The sequence below is a fragment of the Talpa occidentalis genome, unplaced genomic scaffold, assembly GCF_014898055.3.
Source record: "Talpa occidentalis isolate TD23 unplaced genomic scaffold, MPIMG_talOcc4v2.1 talOcc4.3, whole genome shotgun sequence".
NCBI classification, from domain to species: domain Eukaryota; kingdom Metazoa; phylum Chordata; class Mammalia; order Eulipotyphla; family Talpidae; genus Talpa; species Talpa occidentalis.
Genome location: NW_023603184.1, coordinates 36,822,481 through 36,844,666, shown reverse-complemented (window position 1 = coordinate 36,844,666; position 22,186 = coordinate 36,822,481). Strand labels below are relative to the sequence as shown.

General features: G+C 37.2%; 3 protein-coding genes across 3 annotated transcripts; 2 read left to right on the top strand and 1 right to left on the bottom strand.

Moving 5' to 3' along the window:
- Positions 1 to 3,597: 3,597 nt before the first annotated feature.
- On the top strand, positions 3,598 to 4,542 carry LOC119254679 (olfactory receptor 51F2-like). Its single transcript, XM_037521780.1, has one exon. The coding sequence runs from the start codon at positions 3,598 to 3,600 to the stop codon at positions 4,540 to 4,542; it is 945 nt and encodes a 314-aa protein (XP_037377677.1).
- A 5,778-nt stretch (positions 4,543 to 10,320) lies between these two features.
- Positions 10,321 to 11,274, top strand: LOC119255027 (olfactory receptor 51F2-like). Its single transcript, XM_037522047.1, has one exon. The coding sequence runs from the start codon at positions 10,321 to 10,323 to the stop codon at positions 11,272 to 11,274; it is 954 nt and encodes a 317-aa protein (XP_037377944.1).
- A 6,423-nt stretch (positions 11,275 to 17,697) lies between these two features.
- LOC119254678 (olfactory receptor 51F1-like) lies at positions 17,698 to 18,657 on the bottom strand. The gene has a single exon (XM_037521779.1). It carries the CDS (start codon positions 18,655 to 18,657, stop codon positions 17,698 to 17,700), a length of 960 nt encoding a protein of 319 aa, XP_037377676.1.
- Positions 18,658 to 22,186: the final 3,529 nt, after the last annotated feature.

Genomic DNA, 22,186 nt, shown 5'->3' with positions numbered 1-22,186 from the left:
GTGGATTTTTTAGGCTTTTAATGATTTTTCTACACCACTTGCAGTGAGGCAACCAGGCGCACGGCAGGCAGGGCAAACGGGCGCTGGGAGGTCAGGAGGGGGATCTCTCTGACGTTCTCTCGTGGTCCTGCCTCTCTGTAGTCACTCGTTCTGTTGTAGCTCTTTTCTGCTGCACCTTCTCTGAGTAACACTGCCGGTATAACCCTAAACTCCAGGCCCAGGAGTGCCCACTCACACATGCCCACACCATCCTCCAGGTGTCCACCATCAGTCATGCGTGCCCGGGGCCATTGGTCCCAAGTGCCTCCTGCGTCCAAGGCAGCAAGTGATAGCCACAGAGGCCAGCAGTGCAAAAGCCTGGGCATCACTTACCTTAAAATCACATACAGGGCATGTGGGCCCATGTGTCAGGGGAAGTGAGCCAAGGATAATTGCTAAAGTGAGATCTGAGAAAGTAAGGATTTTTTCCAGGGGAACTAGAGAGAATAGGTCAGAGTAGGGTAGAGTAAGGAGATAACAGAAGGTTAAAGAAATGTTCCAGGCATGGTGAACAGCTATGGTGTTTTATCTCATACACAGACTCTGTACAATATTAGGAAACTGTGAAGAAGGGGAACTAACACACAAATAAACACAGACAAAAAATTCAAATAAAAAGTCCCACAAAATTCAGCCTCCACTCTTTTATATTCAACTCAGAAGTCACAAAAATCTAGGAAAAAACTATTTCAATTTTAATGCACTTAATTTTTAATACAAGTGTTACTTAGTATTGATACTAATTGAATTTAATTTTAATATAGTGCTATGATGATGAAAATTAAATCTTTTTTGAACTACATTTAAGGCAGAATTTGGGAATCAGTAAACACCTCAATACAACCTTGGAGAACAGCGTGAAACGAGGCTCAGAGATGAGCTAAGGGAGCAAAGTCAAACCAGTAATAAATGCTTGATGTCTGACTGCAAAACTGAGGCAAGCAGGCAGGGAGGGGCACGATGGCATATAGGGAGGGTTGTTGGGGCACTGGTGGTGGGCAGGGTGTGAAAATATACATTTGAAGAGGTTCAATCCCATAACCCCCAAAACAGATACAATGCTATAAACCTACTTTACCTCAATAAATAGAAAGTGAAAATAAAATAAAACAAAACATGGTATTCAGGGAACGGCGGGTGAGTTCAGTGGAGCTGAAGGCCCAGTGGAAAGAAACTGCTTTCAGGATAGAGCCAGAAGGACTGCAAGGCCCCAGTCCTAAGGAACTGGGAAGCTGAAGGATTGGATGTTAGTTTTCAGCTCCTTTGTGTAGATGCTAAGGAGCCCAATGGCTCCATTACATGTGAAGGTTTATTTAGTTTTGTGAGGAAACACTTACCAAAGCGGTTGTGTCATTTTGCATTCTCACCAACAATGAATGAAAGAATGAAAGTTCTTGTTACTTTAGATGCTCGCCCGGAGTTGGTATTGCAGTGGTCTGGATTTTGGCTATTCTATTAGGTATGTATTGGTACGTCATTGCTGTTTGAATTTGTATTTGCTTGAACATAGGGTAAGAAGGTGTTCATACGCTTGTTAGCTGAGTTGCCTCCTTTCACATTATTTTCTGTGGCTGTGGACAAGTTAGCAACAACTTCCAAGATATTTGATGCCCAGGAAAACTCTTGACCCCTTTCCTCTAGCCTCAGTGAACGCAGTAGCTCAACTCTTTTCCTGACTGGGTTCTGAATCTTATGAATGCTGTAATGCTAGCAAATGCCCAGTGACTTAACTCCTGGGAGCTCTATCCACTGCTCCTTAACTTTCACCCTCTGCAAAGCATTGGCTTATAGCTCTTTAGGGGCCAAACTGCTTATGAATGATCACCTGAATTGCAATTCACCCCCAGGATTCTCCTTTGGGGAAATAAGAGTGAAGCTAGACTAAGAAAAACTGAGTGTGTCCTTCGGGGCACAAATGGTTAGCAGGACACAGCTGTATAGTTTTCTCCTAGGAATTTTTCTGCTGGGTAAAGGCTCTCTCACCTGGCAACTCTAGTTTCCTTATAAAGGCTTTGTTTCTCAAATCTCATAGCACCCCTATTCCTAAGAACTCCCTGTGAGTCCTCTTAGAAAAAGGGAATCTCCTTGGAGATGGTTTAAGGGGGCAGGACTGATCAGGGACAGTTTCCACAGCCTTAGGACAGAGGACCTTTCTGCCTGTAAGTTTGTGAAGTTGAGATAGTTTCTCTCTCTCTCTCTCCCTGTCTCTCTGTCTCTGTCTCTCTCTTCCTTTCTGGCATGGATCAGGATCAATGACTTCTCTTTCCAGGTCCAACAAATCTTTGCATGAGATCTATGTTTCGTGCATTGAAATCTTTTCTGAATATATCAGGAACTGTATAATCTTCAAATAATTTATAAAACCAAAGAGAGGAAATTGGTGAATTCATAGTTATATATGTATGTATATAGTAATATATAGTGGGCAATTTAAAATCAATTTCAATGTTCAAAATAGTTATTAAAATGTAGACTATAGTCATGGACATGTGTTCATTCAGACTTTTTAAAAATTAAGTTCTTTTAAAATAAGGAGTAGCAAAGCATGCCATTTGAAATGAGAGATGACAGAGTTCAATTCTTCCGTTTGACATGGTCATCATGTTTGGGTAAATGTGATAAAGTAATATTATTTCTCTGAGCCTTGGGTTTCTAATCTAAAGTGAAGTTTTCTCATCTATGAACAGGAATTTAAAATACCCAGTCTATGTTGTGAGTGATGAATGCAAAGCTTGGGACTGGGACTATCTTTTTATTTGTTCCTGGTGGTCTGGTAACAAGGATGTTTAATTAATAGCCCTTGTTTTGGAAAACTTTTTCACGGGCGAAAAGGTGGTATTTAATATATCTTTTGGAGAAATAGTTATTTAATATTTGCTGATTGGTTTTATTGCAAGCACTCCCAAGGGTGGTTTAAGATCCTTGGAATTAAAACAAAAAGAAAACTATTCCTGCTGCAAGCTTTATTCATAGAATTTCTGCATTAGAATAGCCCTACTCTTTCCCTTTGATTATACCAGTTGGAAAAAAAGCTACATTGAGAAGCACTCAGAGCAATGCAAAGAAGGATTCCGAGAAGAGGAGTAAATTGTTTGGCAGAGAAGAGGAGTAAATTGTTTGGCATATAGGAGGCACTTGGTACATTATCATTCTTGATATTAAATGAAGATTAGCTTCAACACTTAGATAATCCACTGGGGCCTCATCACTTATGTGCTGTGATTAAAACTTGAGAAACTGGTTCTTTATCTTTAAAACAAAGAGGATATGATTTGAAAGTCCTTAACAATTTAATTCAGATTTTTTTTACTGCCCATTGATAACATGTGGGACTCCTGCTGAAAGCCAGATGTCCTCATGGAGCTTAGTGCTTTGTCTCTTCCTCTAGTTTACCCAAGATTGACTCCAAATCTAAGAATAACAGTATGCACTGCCATGGATAAACAGGACAAAGTTCACTAGTGATCTTAATTTATATGACAGGTGGAAGAGAGTATAAACATTTTTCTTCCTTATTTTTGCAGGACATGCTTCTTTGTCCCTGGGAAATCACGCATTATGCCTTCATTCAATCAGAGCATTTTCTATCCTACAGTCTTCTTTCTTACCGGCATTCCTGGTTTTGAAACTTACCATGCCTGGGCCTCCATCCCATTCTGCTGTCTCTATGCAATAGCTATCTCTGGGAATGGCATGATCTTGTTCATCATCATCACTGAGTCAAGTCTCCATGAGCCCATGTACTATTTTCTTTCCATGCTGTCCTTCACAGACTTAGGGCTCTGCCTTTCCACACTGGTCACCATGCTGGGTGTTTTTTGGTTCAATGCTCGAGAAATAAGCTTTGATGCCTGCATTGGCCAAATGTTCTTTATCCATGGTTTCACATTCATGGAGTCCTCAGTGCTCTTGGCAATGGCCTTTGACCGCTTCATTGCCATCTGTAACCCACTGAGGTATGCCACCATCTTAACCAATTCAAGGATCATCAAATTGGGCTTTGCAATCGTTATCAGGGGAACAACAGCTCTAGTGCCTTTACTCCTGCTCCTTAAACGTCTGTCCTTCTGCCGTAGTCATGTTCTGCACCATTCATATTGTTTCCACCCTGATGTGATGAAGCTTTCCTGCATAGACACCAAGATCAACAGTGCATTTGGTCTGACCATTGTCATCTCTACAGCTGGCTTGGACTCTGTCTTGATCCTCCTGTCCTATGTTCTGATCATCCACTCTGTGCTCAGCATTGCTTCCCCAGAGGAGAGGAAAAAGGCCTTTGGTACTTGTGTCTCACACATCAGTGCTGTTGCCATCTTCTACATCCCCATGATCAGTTTGTCACTGGTACATAGATTTGGGAAGCATGCTCCTCCGATTGTGCACACTCTCATTGCCAATGTTTATCTGCTCATTCCTCCTGTAATGAACCCCATAATCTACAGCGTGAAGACAAAGCAAATCCGCAAGGCTGTGCTCAAAATATTCCTTTCTAAGCCAATTTAGGAAATTTTCAGTGAATCCTTTCTTTGCATAGTTGCCTTTGAATTCACCTCTAGGTTATACAGCTGTCAAGAATTGTCTGATATAATTTAGATCTGTAGAAAAGCCAAGGTTTTATTAATTCTTACATTTATTTGTAATGGTTATTATTCCCCAAAATAGATTATTCATGACTGAAAAACATGAATAAGCACAACAAAAAAGAAGCAATATGAATAAAAGGGTACTTTACCAGTTCTTAAGAGTTTTTCAGATCTTTTGGTAAATGCAGCAAATATGTGCCCAAAGGGGGAAATTGGGAGAGGATGAATGCTCAGTACATCATGAAATAAGGGTAGATATAAGGGATATATTGGTTTTTAAAAAAGATTTATTTATTTATACATACAAGAACTGGGGTACAGGCCAGAGTTATGGGAGGTGAGAGGATTCACCAGAGACAGAGTCAGGAACAGAACAGGTGGACTGATTGAAATACACTGCTGAGGGAAGCAGCAGGCAAGTCAGGAGAGATCTGCTGTGCCACTTGGGTAGCTCCTGGCTGGCGATTGAACTCATGCTGCAGCGGCTGAGACGAGGTTCATAGGTTGCATCTTAACCCCTTGTGACCACCAGGGAGGCCCCAATAAGGGATATGTTGTTAAGAAAAAATGTTAGTATGCAGGGTACTTATTGATGTTGTATATATATTTTATTTGATATATACACATAGGCACACATACGCGCACACACACAAATATATTACAAAGATTTGGAAAATCATGTTCCAAGTATCAGGAATGCTTATCTTTTGATAGAAGGACATTGGTCTGTTTATATTTTCTTTTTATTTTCCTATGACTTAAAAATGCTCAATAATGAAGTTTTTTGCTTTTTTTTAATTCAGTTAACAAAATAATTTCCATTTGACATTTACCTAAAATCATAGCAACTTTTTGATTCTTCATCTTCCGTGTGATCTTCATTCCTATGGGTCTTCACAACACCACCCACTGGATGCACTTATGATAGGACATCCACTTCCATTTGTAGCCATCATGTTCTCTGTGAGATTGAGCAGTGGAACACCAGAAGCACTTGATACTTTTTAAAGTGCAGATTCCTCAACTCCACCCTAGAACTTTAGTAGAAACTCATCAGATGGGGTGCAAGGATTTGCACTTTAACAAGCAACCTGTATGTTGTCACAAATGTTGGGGTGATGCTCTTCTACGAGGTCTTCACTTCTGAATGGCATCCCACAGTCCCATGAATAACCTGCCCATTGTCTTTTTCTTTTCTGATGTTACTTTTATCCTTCTCCCACATACCTTTAATATACATTTTTGTTTTGTAAACAATCATATCTTTCTTCCCTGACTGATTCGAAACGTTTTACAAATAGGCACTATATTTTGGGAATTGATATCTCTTGAAGAGAGAACAAGCATAATAGCTATATAATAATAGCGACTTAACATAAGCTTACATTTAAAATTTTATTTTTACATAATTTAGAAGATATTTTTCTAACTTTTTTGAGAATGTTCATTTTGTTAAACAGTAGGAAGCACTGGGAGTGGAGGGTGAGCAATGAAGATACAGTCTCTATTCTGAAGAGTAACAATCTGACTAAATTAATCTAAATTGAAATAATTTAACCAGTTGTTTCTTATGAATGATACTGTGCACAAATACTAATATTTTTGCCTCAGATACTAAGAAGAGTATAGATGGTAATCCTTTTGTTTCCCAGGAAGACCATAAAATAAAGGAGGAAATCGTCAACTTAGGAAACTCCTAGCCTCATGAAAAAAATTAGAATCTAGAAATTTACTATTTAACAGAGGAGATATATAAAATACATTCAAATCTAAGCAATAAATGCATAAGTATAAGTAACTCATTTCATGGATGCTCGGTAAAATTTTGTAAATGGAGAAATTTGAAGGTATAGCAACTATATATTTTAGGGTGTCTTAAAATAAATGTACTAAAGAATGTTCTCATGAAAGTTTCAACTTTCCTTTATGCTTCAATAACAAGTAACTCATGAAGTTTCAATTACACATAATTTTACATAGTATAGTCATATATATATATACATGCAATCTATTTGTGATTATATTCCTTTCCCTTCTTTATAAAGTGATACAATTCACAGAAAACTGTCTAAGTAAAGTTTTTGCTTTCCTTTTAACTTAAGGGCAATACTTTTTACTTTTCAACCAGCTATATTTTTCTGGAATTCAACATCTGGGGGCTATACCTTTTCACAGATTTTGTTTTTATTTATAAACCATATGAAATAATGCTTGAAATTTTATTTCTAAACAGTATAAATTTTTTATAAGCCATATGAAATGGTGTGAAGTCAATGCTGAAAATAATATTTTGGTTCACCTGTAATAGAATTGGGAAGAACAAGTGATGCAATGTTCTTTTGAGAACATATGAGCTCATTGAGGTTCTGTTTGAGAACATACCCAAAATAGATATTTCCATATAACTGAAAGAGTGTGACTTAGAGGAAAAATGTAAGATTGTCATTCAGGTTGATATTTCACTGAGAGAGATTAAATTCCATACGGAGTGCTTTCTATTATGTTATTTTGGTTCAAATGCTTTAGGGTGCTTACTAGGTCTTGAATGACATGGATCCTGTCTTGTTTAGTTTCATTTCCCCCTTGCTCCTCCACTTGGACGCAGAGTTCCAGGTATGATGAATGTATTATTCCTCACTGCTGTCTTTCCTGTGCTCTGCTCTCCTGCATCCCCTGTTGCAGATCCTCCTGCAAAATAAATACATGTTCTTCTATGTTCTCATCATAAATGCATCTTATTTTGATCACTAAGTTTTCCATCTGTTTTTTCACTGGGTTTTGAGCATTTGGATGGAAGTAACTGTTTTCTTTCTGTATTACCCAGGCAAAATTCTAGGATATGATAGGATAGACATGTAATGCATTTTATGAAAGAATTAATGACTTTTTTACATAAATACAGAGATTTCTTAAAACTATGCAGAAGTCACCCAAATGATGTTGGAGGCTGGATGTGGGGGTGATGTGGGGACTGAGAGTGACCTCATACATTTAGGAGGTATTTTGTTTTGGAGTTTTTACTCACAAATTTACTTTTTCTTCTATTAATTTTTTCTCCATATCACCATCCTTTATATCCCTTTACCCTTCCTACCTTCCTTTCCTCTTAACCTCAGAAATCTTACTTCATTTATTAATGTATGATAGTTTTTGTAAGTATTTTACCTGATCAACTTGTCCACTATGTAAATGTTCAGTATTTGTCTTTGCCATTCTGATTTCCTTTACTTCCCATCATTCCTCAAACTCCTTCCATTTGCTGTAAAAGTCAGCATTTCACCTTTCCTTGATGTGAATAGTATTCATAGTGTGAATATACCACAGATTCTTTTTTTTTTTAAGATTTATTTATTTATGCATACAAGAACTAAGGTACAAGCCAGAGGTGTGGGGGGTGAGAGGATTCTCCAGAGACAAAGCAGGGAACAGAACAGGCAGATAGACCAAAGTACACTGCTGAGGGGAGCAGCGGGTGAGACAGAAGAGGTCTGCTGCACCATGTGGGTAGCTCCCTGGCGGGGGATGGAACTCGTGCTGCAGTGGCTGCGGATAGCTTCATAGGCTGCATCTTAACTCCTTGTGCTACCAGGAGGCCCCTACCACAGATTCTTAATCTTGTCTTCCATCACTGGGCACACAAGTTTACTCGTGAAAAAATTTTACTAGGACACAAAGTCAAGGAACCATAATACTGGGCCCTTCATGGAAATGATGAAAGTAAATGTAATGAGGCATAGCGGGAGGGAGACCAGGGGCAAAATGAGTCCTTGGGAAGCTTCATACTCTGGGGACCATAAAAAGCTCACTCAGAGTTTCCTGATTAGTAGATTTCAAACAGCTTGAGTCATGGCTCCTTAAATAAGCTGCCAGCCCCTGAATGGTAACTCTCCCCAGATCCTCAGCCCCTTCCTGGCAAACAGGCAAGAAAGAACCACTCTCCATACTTTGTAAGTAAAATGACTGCATTCAGGGAAAATACCAGTCTTTGTGTGCACATTGATTTCTTAAAAATTAGGGAGATTTTATTAACTGCACAAAGCTCTCAGGAAAATAGTGGAAAGCTCTTTCCTGAAAACTGTATTCTGAGGACATATTCTAACTGATGAGGCTCCTTTCATTTATAGGACATACTTATTTCTGCTTAGAACAATTTTTCAGCAGGCCTTTGCAGCTGTGAGTTTCGTGGTTTCTTGCACCATATTTAAAAACCATTGTCTAAGATGCTACCGACACTATCTACAGCCAACATCAGCCTCAGCCTCATTTACCATTTAAATGCATCCCGCATATACTAGTTAATAGACATGCTTAGAATTTTTTTTCATTGTTATTTTCACCTATCAACCCTGCACAAATGATCTTCATATTCTCAAGGGAAGTGTTTCTTGACCTACACAATTTTCCGATATATATAACCTTTGTATTTTCAACACAGACCCATTATTGTATACACCACATTTTATTTGTTTGTTTGTTTGTAAGTCTGTCTTCCTACGTATCCTACCCTTCCCTAAGTGTCTCTGCAAACACTTGTCATATCAAATTGGGTTCTGCATCCCTATAGCCTGGTGCACAGCCTGCTCAGTGATTTAATGTTAAACTAATGTCCAAACTTGACTGAGATGCTAGGAGGTAGGGTCATCTCTGCAAAGCAGCAAGACTTCTTCTAAATCAGAAAAGGGTGAAAAAAGGTTGAGAAAATTATAGCTGTGGAGGAAGAAGGAGCCACATGAAAAAGATATTAACTAGTATGTATTACCTAAGTCAGACCTAAATAATTCCCGGGTTTCTTTGTCAGTGACTAGACAATGGGAGAAATGGGTGGTGAGGATGGGTAGGAAGAAGTAGGGAAAAGAGAGAGGTGAAATATTTGCTAATTTATTTTTTTTAAAAGCGATAATACCTAAAATTTGTAAGCTTTTACCACAGTGAGGTACTTGGCCAAGTTTTCCACATTCTTTAATCCCTTAGAGCAATCTTATGGGACATGTATATTATTGTTATTTTAGATATAGAGAAATTCCGGTACACAGTTTAGTAACTTGTCCTGTGGTAACTTAGTCGATCATACATTAGCCTATATTTGAACCTTATCCAAGTCTAGCATATTCAATTTTGAAACACTGACTTGGCATGTAGCATAAAAATTAATTACATCAAATTCTTATAATCCTCACATTATAGATCCATGTACTCAAATAATTTGGTTTGTAATTGTCTTGATTGTTCATACTTTAAAGAATCTTTTGGGGCCTCCTAAAGGTATAATTCATTTACTGTATAAGAATGGCTACATATAACATTTCCTAATTATTTAACAATTCATTAAACTCTTTGACACATTTCCACAAATATTTATTGACTCTACCATATGAATTCCGGAAGTGATGAAATTAAATGCCAGTCACATCACTTTGCAGACCTGTGAACTTACGTAAGTGGGCCACTGCTCCATGTGTTCATGTGCTCCATGTGTTCATGTGCCAATTTTGCATCATCATGTCATTATTCATCTTATTTTCTTTTCCTTTGTTTGAGGTGATCTCAACCATTTATCTGAACCCTTTAATTAATATAGACATTAAATTTTGTAAATGTTTGCCTGTGAAATAATTACATTCATGTTGAATACAAAATAAGTGAAAAGAGTTTATAATTGATGGACACTCAACTTAAGATTCTGCAGTTTGAACTCAACATGTCAAGTTTCCAGAACACCACATCATCCACTTCCATCATTTTCCTGCTGACTGGTGTTCCTGGGCTGGAGGAATTTCACAGCTGGATCTCCATTCCCTTCTGCTTTCTCTATCTAACTGCTCTTTCAGGAAACAGCTTGATTCTCTTTGCCATTGTCACACAGCCGAGCCTCCATGAACCTATGTATTATTTCCTGTCCATGTTATCCACCACTGACCTCTTCTTGTCCATATCCACTCTGGTCACCATGTTGGGCATATTCTGGTTCAATGCCAGGGAGATCAGCTTTAATGCCTGCTTGTCACAGATGTTTTTTATTCATCTTTTCACTGTCATGGAATCTTCAGTTCTATTGGCCATGGCTTTTGATCGTTTTGTGGCCATTTCTAATCCTCTCAGATATGCCTCTATCTTAACTGAAGTTAAAATAGCACAGATTGGAATAGCGATAGTCACCAGGGGGACATTAATACTGATACCTTTACAGTTACTCCTCAAGCGTCTGTCATTCTGCCGAAGCCGTGTGCTGAGTCACTCCTACTGTTTTCACCCTGATGTGATGAAGCTCTCTTGCACAGACACCCGGATCAACAGCATATTTGGGCTGACTGCCCTGATCAGCACTGCTGGGGTGGACTGGATCTTCATTTTCCTTTCTTATGTTTTGATCATCAAAACTGTCCTCCACATTGCATCCCCAGTGGAGAGGAAGAAAGCCTTCAGCACGTGCATCTCCCACATTGGGGCTGTTGCTATTTTCTATATTCCATTGATCAGTCTGTCCTTTGTTCACAGATTTGGAAAAGGGGCCCCACCCTATGTCCATACCCTGATTGCCAATGCCTACCTGCTAATCCCCCCAGTGATGAACCCCATAATCTACAGTGTGAAGACCAAACAGATACGCAGGGCTGTTCTAAAAGTTCTCCAGTTTGGTGCAACAAAGAAGTAGATGACTTTTAGTTTGAAAGATATGAAATTTTTCTTGATTTCAGTTGGATTGTGTTTTGGACTAGAAATTGGATTTTTTCTAGTACTGGTTATTGTAGAGATTTCTCTATCACTATATTCCTCAAATAACCACAATAACATTAACATTTCTACATTTAAGATAAAGGCATTTCAATGACCTAGAAACCAATGGTTTGGTTTATGTTTGAAAGGGGGATTTATTATTTATTGTATTTTTAAAGGGGAAGATTGTAATAAAATATATTAATTGAAAATTACTGAATTTTATCATCTGTATCTGGCACATGTAACTGACATTGATGATAGGAAAGGGATTGCTCCAAATATTCTTACTTTTCTTCTTTGCATTTGATCTTTAATGTAATAGCTGCATCATCATCAATATATTGTTTTACCACTTTGCATTAACCCAATCTTTTTTTAAATCAAGTCTTCCTATTTTCTCCCACTTTTTTCAGGAAGCTTTTTTGGCACAAGTATTTTGTGGGGAAAAAAACCAAAACAACAAAACCCTCCTTGATTTAACTTTAATCTGTGCCATTTCTTTGAAATACTAATGTCATACTTAATGTTTAATACAACTTTTCTTGGTTTTGGCAAATATCTACTAAAAATAAATTAATATTCTTTGAACTCTCAAGATTATGAGGGACCAATTATGGATATATTTTAATCTGGTTGGATTTACTATGCTAAATCTGTCCTCAGCATTGCATCCCCAGTAGATGAGGGCACTTGAGGTGAATATTGTAGATCAATTCTAAACAGGAAAACAGAAATCATACCATGGGTTAACACAGGGTGTGTTTAATGTGAAGACCTGGATAAGCTGTCATTGGAGGGCTGAAAACGCATAAAGGGAGCACAGAAGTGATAGACATAATAACTATAGGATGTCACTTCCACATGTATGTCTATGGTAGCAAAGAGAAGATTTGGGGGTTATGGAAGCCTAGAAACTTGGTGGAGGCTCTCCCCAGACACTCATACCTATAATGAGATAGCGTTGCCCCTCTGGGGGGCTTTGTAGCTGGATCGTATTCCTCAGGGGCCCCGAGGAAGACCCTTCAGGGAATGGGGCTCAGACCTCTGGAAAGATACCCACATTTGTCTGGTCCTGTTTCTTCTGAGAGAGCATGATGAGATTTTGCTGAAAGTGTGGGAAAAAATTAGAGGCTGAACCAATGCCACTGGAAATATTGTGTGGCATCGGAAGGAATAACAAGCAAACATGAGATATTTTTCCTTCCAGTAGTTTCTCCAGAATCCTTCTAATATCTTCCAATTAACAAAATATAGTAGGGAAACAGCTGGCAAGTGATGGTGGTACATGATTCTCTGCACATGTATCAACAGCAGAATATACAGAATGGTGGTTTTGATGCTGGGAGATTCTAGTTTCAAGCCAGCACAGCAGGTAATGTACATGCAACATAATCAAGATTGATATGACCTTGAGAGGAATTTCTTGTATGTTCCATGGGAACTGTTGATATTGAATAGACTAGAATAAAGGAAAGAAATGGATTTGAGGGAAGGCATATCTGGGGCCATGAGTCCCCCCCTTGCTAATATTTATCTATTATATGTCACAGTTTCATGACTTAACATAATAAAAGTCAGAATTTTTAATATCAATGAACCACACTTTCCTCCTTTCCCTATGAACCACAATGTGAAATCCCATGAAGTATTAACTTAATAATAAAAGGCTAAAATGAGAGGTAATCAAATCTTTATTTGGAATTACAAAATTGCAAATCAAGGTGTATAATTTCAGGTAGAATCTTAAAATGCACCCTGAGAAAGGATAAAAGTTAGGAATTTTTATGGGAAGAAAAGAGGAAGATGAGGTAGGTGGTTAAAGAAAAGAGCTAGTGTTGATTAGTTCAAATTCTTTTTGGCTATGTATAACTGGCTACTGATTCTACTATCCTCTGGAAAATGGCCACAGCCACCAGTCTCTGATTGGGATGTCTATTCTGCTGGTTTCTCAAACAAAGCTCATGACACAATCCCTGTTTGGCCCAATCCAAAGGTCTTTTGGTTCAGTACATGTGAGACATTAAAGCAGGATTTCTAAGGTAACAAATGCTGGTCCTATTCTAAAATGGTTTTATTTATGTTTGTTTTTCTTTCTTTCTTTTTGTTAAAGATTTATTATTTATTCATGCATTCAAGCACCCGCGTACAGTCCAGATGTTCAGGAGGGTGAGAGGATTCACCAGAGACAGAGCGGGGAATAGAACAGGCAGATTGACTGAAATACACTGCTGAGGGGAGCAGTGGGTGAGTCAGGAGAGGTCTGCTGTGCCATGTGGGTATCTCCCTGGCTGGCCGGGGATCAAACTCATGCTGCAGTGGCTGCGGATAGATTCATAGGTTGCATCTTAACCCCTTGTGCCACTGGGGAGGCCCAATTTTTTTATTTATTAAGTTCATTATATCCTTATTCAATTTTTTGATTGGATGGTCTGTTATTTTTGTTAGTGGCATGTTGAGACCCCTTATTATTATTGCATTGCTGTAAATATATTCTTTTAGGTTTGTTAATAATTGTTTGACATTTTTAGTTGTGACTATTTTGGCAACGTATATATTGACTACAAATATATCTTCTTCATAGATTGACCTCTTGATCATTATGTAGTATATCTCTTTTCTCTCTTATTACATTTTTTTGGCTAAAAGCCTAAGTTATTGAAATGAGAATAGCATTTAATTAATACATATGTAGTTTTTTTATAACTCAGAAAATGTTTTGAAATATACTGTGAAAAGTATATTGTCACATGTCACATGAAATAGCTCTGATTTGCTTGCTCATGTCAGATATCGGAGTCTTTGTATTGATCAATCATGTTCAAGTGTTCTGAACTTTATATAGGGTCTGCCTCTATATTTGGGGCTGTTATCAGAAGTGGGAAATGTAGCTAACAGCTATACAACAACACTCTGTTACTCACTCTTTATCCAACAGAGTGCATTCAAAGAGGTGTTAAAAATGAAGATATTCTTTTCTTTAGTCAATCATTTAGTCCCAATATCATAACTATTTTCTTAAAAATATTTATCATTAATCAAATCTTCTAAATTCATATGAATAACTTAATTTTTCATATATCCTTATCCATGATTTACCAATTTCTGAGCATTTGAAATTTCAAGGGTGATGCATGAAGGGTGGAAAATGGCAGACTGTTAAATTTCTACTGAGCCCAAAGTTGCTCTAACTTCTCTAACTCAAGTTTCAGTTTTCTGGCTCCTCTGTTTATTTTCCTTTTATACTACAATGTGCCTTTCACATTTGGAATCATGGGGAATAATACTTCTAGGCTCTGAGACCTTAAATTCATTATCACATTCCATCTGCTCAGGGTATGACTGAAACTGACAGCAAAACTAAGCCAGCCCATTTTTGGAGGGCACAAAAATATCATACTCAATTGATCATCCCCAAGAGTACTTGAATATTAAGCTTGCCTGCCCTTAAGACCCTTTTTGTTCTTATAATTGCAGCCTCCCTGTTCTTGGTGACTAACCACTGCTATCTGGCTCTTACTGTGCCATGGTTTCACCTTATGTATGGATACAGTGATACTGATTTTTGACCTCATCTATTGTCATCCCTGGTCAGCTGAGAGCCACATCTTAACTTGCTATGATGCTGGATTCATTTTCACAGCTCATTCATAATAACCATGGTGTGTTTTGAAGGAATCCTCTGGGATCTTTCATGGAGTGTATCCTTGGGTGGACCTTCTGGTCTTATATAATATCTATCCAGCCTTGTATGCTCATGTTATACTGCCATCGTTCTATTGGTTAAATGTGGTTCATAAAAGCAGTGGAATTATGAATACAATATAGGTGAAAAGCAAAGGTATTACAGAACAGGAAGTAGTATGATTCAACTTGAATTTACCTGTTGAATCTGAGAAATGGTGATGATTTTGGAAACCTGGATAATGAAGTAGATATGCTGAGCATTTTGCTTTAATGCTTAGAACTTCAATTAAATCCATCCTTCTGGCGGAAACATTAGATTTATTTATTTTTTAATCATATATTGATGTGCTTATATTATATTGGGAGGATCATTTGAAGAGAAAGTAAAGACAGGGAGCACAAGATGCTTATATATGTGAAAAATTTGGACATACACAGTATATAGAAAAACATAACTGCTAGGCCTTGAATTGCTGGAACAAGTCTCTTAAACATATGTATCAGGAAGTAAACAAGATTTCTAAACCAAATCTACAAATCAATTCTGTTATAAAATAGCACTTCTCAAGCAAACTGAATCACCAGTGCAAATCTTTTGCTCTAAATTTACTGGAAAGCATCTGATTACAGAGAAAACAGATAGAAAAACAAGTAGAGTTTTTGTGTTTTTATATACTTCAGTGCTATGTCCAGTAGGGCCCATTGAATTTAAAGCTCAATACAGTATTTTTCACATGAAAAGTAAAATTGTGACAAAATCCTACTTCCTTCCTTCCACAGAATTGTTTCCAAAATACCTTCATCCATTTACCAATGAAAACACCTTCAACTCAGATAACACAAAGAAGGGGTATTATAATGTATTATCAACTACCATAAAACTTAATATTTTATAATTTTTTTGTCTATGTCACTACTTCATACACAGTAAGCTACTTGAGTGAGGGACAACATGTTTTATTGATCTATAGCTTCTCATAAAGCAAAACATAAGATAGACCACCAGTCAACCGTGTGCTGATAAACAATGTTTGTATAAAAAAGTCCTCATTTTCAGTGTTTGCCAATGTCCCTGGTATAAATGCTGATTTTAAGGTGCTGTATGACATACTGAAAATAAAATCGAGAATATCTAGATACTAACATTCCTTGCAAGCCTGTGTGAGCTGGATTCAGCACAAGTCTCCCTCCAGAGTTTGTGGGATACATGAGGTATCCTTTCTACCAGAGATCATGTTTTATAAAATTTATCAACTAATTCATTTTTAACTTAGATAATATTGGGGTCCACCCATCAGGAATTACCACCACAGTACCCCCACCACCAACTCACCCATATTCCACCACAATAGACCATTGTGCTTCCTTCCCTCTTTGTTAATATCATTTGAATAGACTTCTATCACCTAGCTAAATTTATCTACCATTTTATGCAACTGAGTTTGAACCTGCTTCCTACCTCTTAAATTTATGTAGTTACCATGAGTCACTTTTTAGGAACCAAATATTTAAGTCTAACTGTGTATAACTTTTAATAGTCAGAGCATTATGAATTCTTCATCTTGGTTCATTGATTAGTTAAGAGCATGATAGTAGGTACTCCATGGCATTTGTGAAATCTTTAAAACTTTATGAAGAAGTTTATATGTGAGTTTTCTCTTTAGAAACTTTCTTTTTCATTACATACCAAAAAAGATCATTGTGCAAAAAAAAAAAAAGTATTGTGACCCTCTGCCCCAGTTCTGCTCCCGAGTTCTTCACGGCCATATTTGCTGTAATGAATTAACAAATGTCCTTAATCTTTGAGACTTTTCTATTGGATGTTCAGTAGTGGATATTAGTCTATGGCTTAGAATCTAGGATATATCTATTTATAAATTTTCTGCTATAATTAAGAATGGAGAATATATTCTAAGAGGACAACACAATTTTTTAAAGAAATGACATTTGAACATGAAGATCCATTATCTTACATTTGATCACAGAAAAATTTTTCTAGATACTTCTGACATAGTATTCAATGCAGTAGTGAAGACCAGGGCTTTGGAGATAGAGAAAATCTGGATTAAAATCAAAATCAACAAGAGACTGTAAACAAGAGACACACTATGGGGGGTGGGGGAGGAGGGTGTAGGATCAAAACAAGGGGGGGTGGAATTTGGGAATTGTATAGAGACTATAACCAAGATAAAATGCATACACTGTGCAAAAATGAAAAATGATGTAAAAAATATATAAAATAAAATAAAAATGCTCCCATACACACAAAAATAAACTTTGACCCCGATTTATGTTAGATGTCTGTCCCATAGATGGTCAAAATGTTCCTAGGCCTCACTTCATCATCTCTAAAACTATAACAATATATAATTCATTGAACTGAGGAAAATTGTAATATGTGTCAAAATTCATTAGCAGTGAACATGGAGAATAAATGTCAATTTTTGGAATATTATCTTAATTATTAAAAAGGATTATTTGCAAGATTCCCTTACTGAAAAAATAAAATTCATGGGGTATAGCATACATATATTTTATGGTTTGAACAAAAAATGCTGAGATATATTTTATTGAATGAAAATATTAGAAAAACTGATAAGCATTGACCTACCATGTTTGCTTTTATATATGAAATTCAATTACATCATTTTTTTCACAATTTTAATCATCTCTATTACTTTTTAAAGAGTAAACTGAGTATAGCTTTGCGAATCTGTTTTGTCTTCACACTATAGATGATGGGATTAAGCACTGGGGGTAAAAGCAGGTATGTATTAGCCATCATTGAATGGACCACTTTGGGGGCAGAATGAGCATAACGATGCACCAAGGACAGGCTCATCATGGGGATGTAGAAAGTAGCAACTGCTCCAATGTGGGAGACACAGGTGCTAAAGGCCTTGTGTCGTTCTTCAGGGGAGGCAATCTTGAGAACAGAGCGAATGATCAAGATGTAAGATAGGACAATGCATGGTGTATCTATCCCTGTAGTCAGGATAAGATCAATTAAGCCACAAATGTTATTGGCCTGAGTATCTGAGCATGCTAATTTAATCAGATCTGGATGGTAGCAGTAGGAATGGGAAAGAACATTCAATTTGCAGAAAGAGAGGGGTTTAAGCAGCAAAAGAAGTGGTACTATTAATACTATAAAGCGTATAGTCATTACAAGCCCCATCTGAATGATTCTGGGGTTAGTGAGAATGGTGGTGTACCTGAGAGGGTCACGGATAGCCACATAGCGGTCGAAGGCCATGGCCACCAGCACTCCGGATTCCATGAAAGTAAATCCATGAAGGAAAAACATCTGGATAATGCAGGAATCTAGACTGATTTGTCTTGCATCAAACCAGAGGATAGCTAATGTTGTTGACATTGTAGACACAGTCAAGCCCAGGTCAGTGGCTGACAGCATGAAGAGGAAATAGTACATGGGCTCATGCAGACTCTGCTGGGTAATGATGACAAACAGGATCATGCTGTTCCCAGTAAGGGCAATGGCATAGAGACAACAGAAGGGAATGGAGATCCAGCCATGGACAGACTCCAGGCCAGGAATGCCAGTCAACAAGAAGGTTGGAAATGTAGATGTAAAGTTACTGAAGATCTCCATGTTGTCTTGGATTTGTAACATTTGTCCCCACAATGCTCACATCCTATAGAAATAATATATTATATCATTATGCACAAATATGTAGATACATTTTCTCTTGTTTAGGAGAGCTGTCTAAGTTCATGGTTAAGTGCTTTCTCATTGAGAAAAGTCTAAATCAAACACTAACACTCTTCTACATTCATGATCGTGTATATTTATTTATTTTTTTAAATATTTATTTATGCATACTAGAGTGGGGGTACAGGCCAGAGATGCAGGGGGTTAGAGGACTCACCAGAGACAGAGTGGGAAACAGAACAGGCAGACTGACTGAAACACACTGCTGAGGGGAGCAGCGGGTGAGACAGAAGAGGTCTGCTTTGCCATGTGGGTTGTTCCCTGGCCGGCCAGGGATTGCTTCATAATGCGGTGCTTAACCACTTGCGCCAACAGGGAGGCCCAATTGTGGATATTTAGACTATATATAACCTATTAAATGATGAATTATGGGAAAATATATCCATTTATTTTACACATTTTGAGCATAAATATTTTCTACGTTAATGCAACTTCAAGTTCCATTATATCATAAGATTCTATGAATGGAGAATTAGTTTAAAGTTAATCCATCAATTTGGAATATGTTGTGTAGGAAATGAGTGAAAGAAATCCACCCCAGTACATCCATGTCTGCAGTGCCCAAGTGGGTGTGAATCTCCAGGTATAACTTTTTAGGATTTATCAGTTATTAGTTAGGTGCCACTTTACTCCAACACTGTGGGTGAATAATCTGAGAGAGCATACCTAATAAAAACAAGAGAGAAGCTGTAAGTCTATAGAATTTATTGGAAAGGACTATGTTTACCAATGTGAGACCAGACAACTTTACAGAAACCATTAAAACCAAGAGGCCATGAGTCATGACTGGGTGTTATGTGAATGACAGTGTTGAATCACTTGAGTACGTAAGTGGGCCAAAGATTAAAAAATTCAAATAGAGCTCAGAGTACTTTAATAAGCCAAGAAAAAGCAGCTTAGTCAGTGAAAAACATTAAGGATCTGGCACATTTGAGGAATGAGTAAAAAATAAGTAGTAAGGGTACAGTGTTTATATTCTGGAAACATTCCATGGAAACAAGGAGAGAAATAAGCATGAGTAAAGGAAAATGTGAGGTGACTGAATTGTTTTTTTGCAAAATGGTAAGAAGTAGAAGAATGTACATAGTTATAAACTCAGGGTAAAGTAAGCAATAGATAAAGAGATCAAAAATATTAAAAGGTGGGGCTTACTAGCTATAGAAAATTCCTTAAGAAAGTAAAGGAAATTTAAGAAAAAATTAATTAGAAAATTCCTTAAGAAAGTATTAGGTGTCTTTTTTTTTCACAAACCTTTTCCCTTTTAAAACAGGAGTGGAGCTCTCCTGCCAACCAGTGACTATGTGGGTACTTCTCTTTTTTCTTTCTCCTTTTCCTAAAGAACTTACCCTTTTAAAATGTTAAAAAAAAAAAGAGAGTATTACATGACTGATAGAGAGCATGACAGTAATTAACTCCCCAAAAGATGAGAATCATCATCCCAAAAGAAATTACATGAGAGTGTATGTTCAAAATGCACAGGTTGGTGGAGGTTTATGTCAGGGAATTTTACCCAGTACCTACTTTCTTCCCCCATTTTTTATAATTGTGGTCAAATACACCATTCTGACCATTTTAAGTGTATAGTATACTGGCAGTAGATACATTTGTAATGTTGAGCAATAGTCTCCAACATCCAGGTTCATATTTTCATCTTGTGGAAATAGTGTGCACCCATTAAGCAGTAAGCCCCTACTCCCTCTTTCCTGCAAGCCCTGGCAACCACCTTCTACTCTCTCTCTAAGTTTGACTACTCTAAGTATAGCATGTGAGGGGAATCAAACATATTTGTACTATGTGACTCACTCTACTGACTTAGCTTAATATCCTCAGAGAGTTATGCATGTTAAAGCATGATAGCATAATTTTTCCTTTGTAACCAGTGTTCACTTTTTTCATATGTGTGAATTATTAATAGAAAATTTACTTTTGTTGAAGGATTATGGTGTAATGGATGCTGGTTTGTTGATAACAGAGGTTTTAAGATACACTATAGTGTATAGGAGAGGTAATTTGCTTCATACATATGTTAATGTTATAAATATTAATAATCATGTGCAACTAAATGTTATGAATATTAATTGTGTGTGATTAAATTAAAATATAATTTTATAAGTAAGAAATTTGCATTATTAAAACCATTCAAGGAAAACTTAAGAAACAATGGCAATAATCTCTAATATAATATTGTTTTCCAGTCAAGCTTTAAAAAATAGTAAAACTCACTTAATCAGAGTGAACACAGTGAAATAAATATAGATGTTACCATGCCCTTTATGCTAGCTTTGTGTGATACCTTTTTACTGTCCAGCTCCCTGAATTTCACCTCACTGAGAAAGATTGGCATATTTAACTATGAACTAGTAGGGATCAGATACCTGGGTGTTCCATGGTTCCCTGAGGATGGGGTGAAAATAGTGTTATCAGATTTTCTGCAAGCCCACCTGATTACTTGTGCAAAGGTAACAAAGCAGGAAGTCAACCCAGTGAGCACCTTTCTCTACCTCCTTACCAGAGTCCCTGGGGGAGGGGAGCCTTCTGTGTTTGGCAGCAGAGAGCAAATTCTGAGTTGCTGGTCTGCAGTCATGGACTTTATAGTGAGGAGGAGAAAGCTCTGGGGGTCATGGGTAAAGTCTGAGTCTCCCTGGGGCTGTAGATAAGAGAAAAGCTGCAACACCTTCCTCTCTGAACACTGGAAGTGCTATAATCTCACACTACTGAAAATAAAAAGATATTAAGTCAAACAGTTATAAGATGGGGCCATGTATAGAAACAAAGTTTCTGTTATTGATCTGGGAACACAAATGTTTGACTTGGTCCTTACAAAGGGAAAGAGAAAAACGTTCCTCATTCCTACTTAGAGTGGGAATAAGCCGTCACTTATTTACTCCTGTGAATTGAGAATTTTATAAGGAAACTTGGTAGTGTATTCTCAAATAGGAGAAACACAACTGTGAGGAAATTTCTGTCATTCTGTTGTACAATACCTGTCAGATTCTGGCTTAGTTAAATGGCATGGGGAAATGTGAATGCTAAAGCAAGCAAAGAATTAAAGATGATATTATTATTAACATTGTTTTTTTAGTGACTCCTTCCAAAATCGTTGTGTAAATTGAAATACTGCTTTCATGGAATGGCCTCCTCTGATAAAAAATTTGAGCACTATGTGTGATGGAGACTGTTATTTACATATCTGAACATCCATAGTCCTTTTTCTTCTCTGAAATAATTCACTAATTCACGACCACTTTTTGGAAATCTTAAACAAAGAGAAAAGTTACTATTGTACAAATAACTCCCTCCTCCACAAATGGATCTACCATATGACCTAGTATTCCACCCCTGGGAATCTACCCAAAGGACACAAGAAACAATATTATTGACATAATACCTCATAATCTCTGTGTTTATATGTTTTAATTAAAAGTGAAAT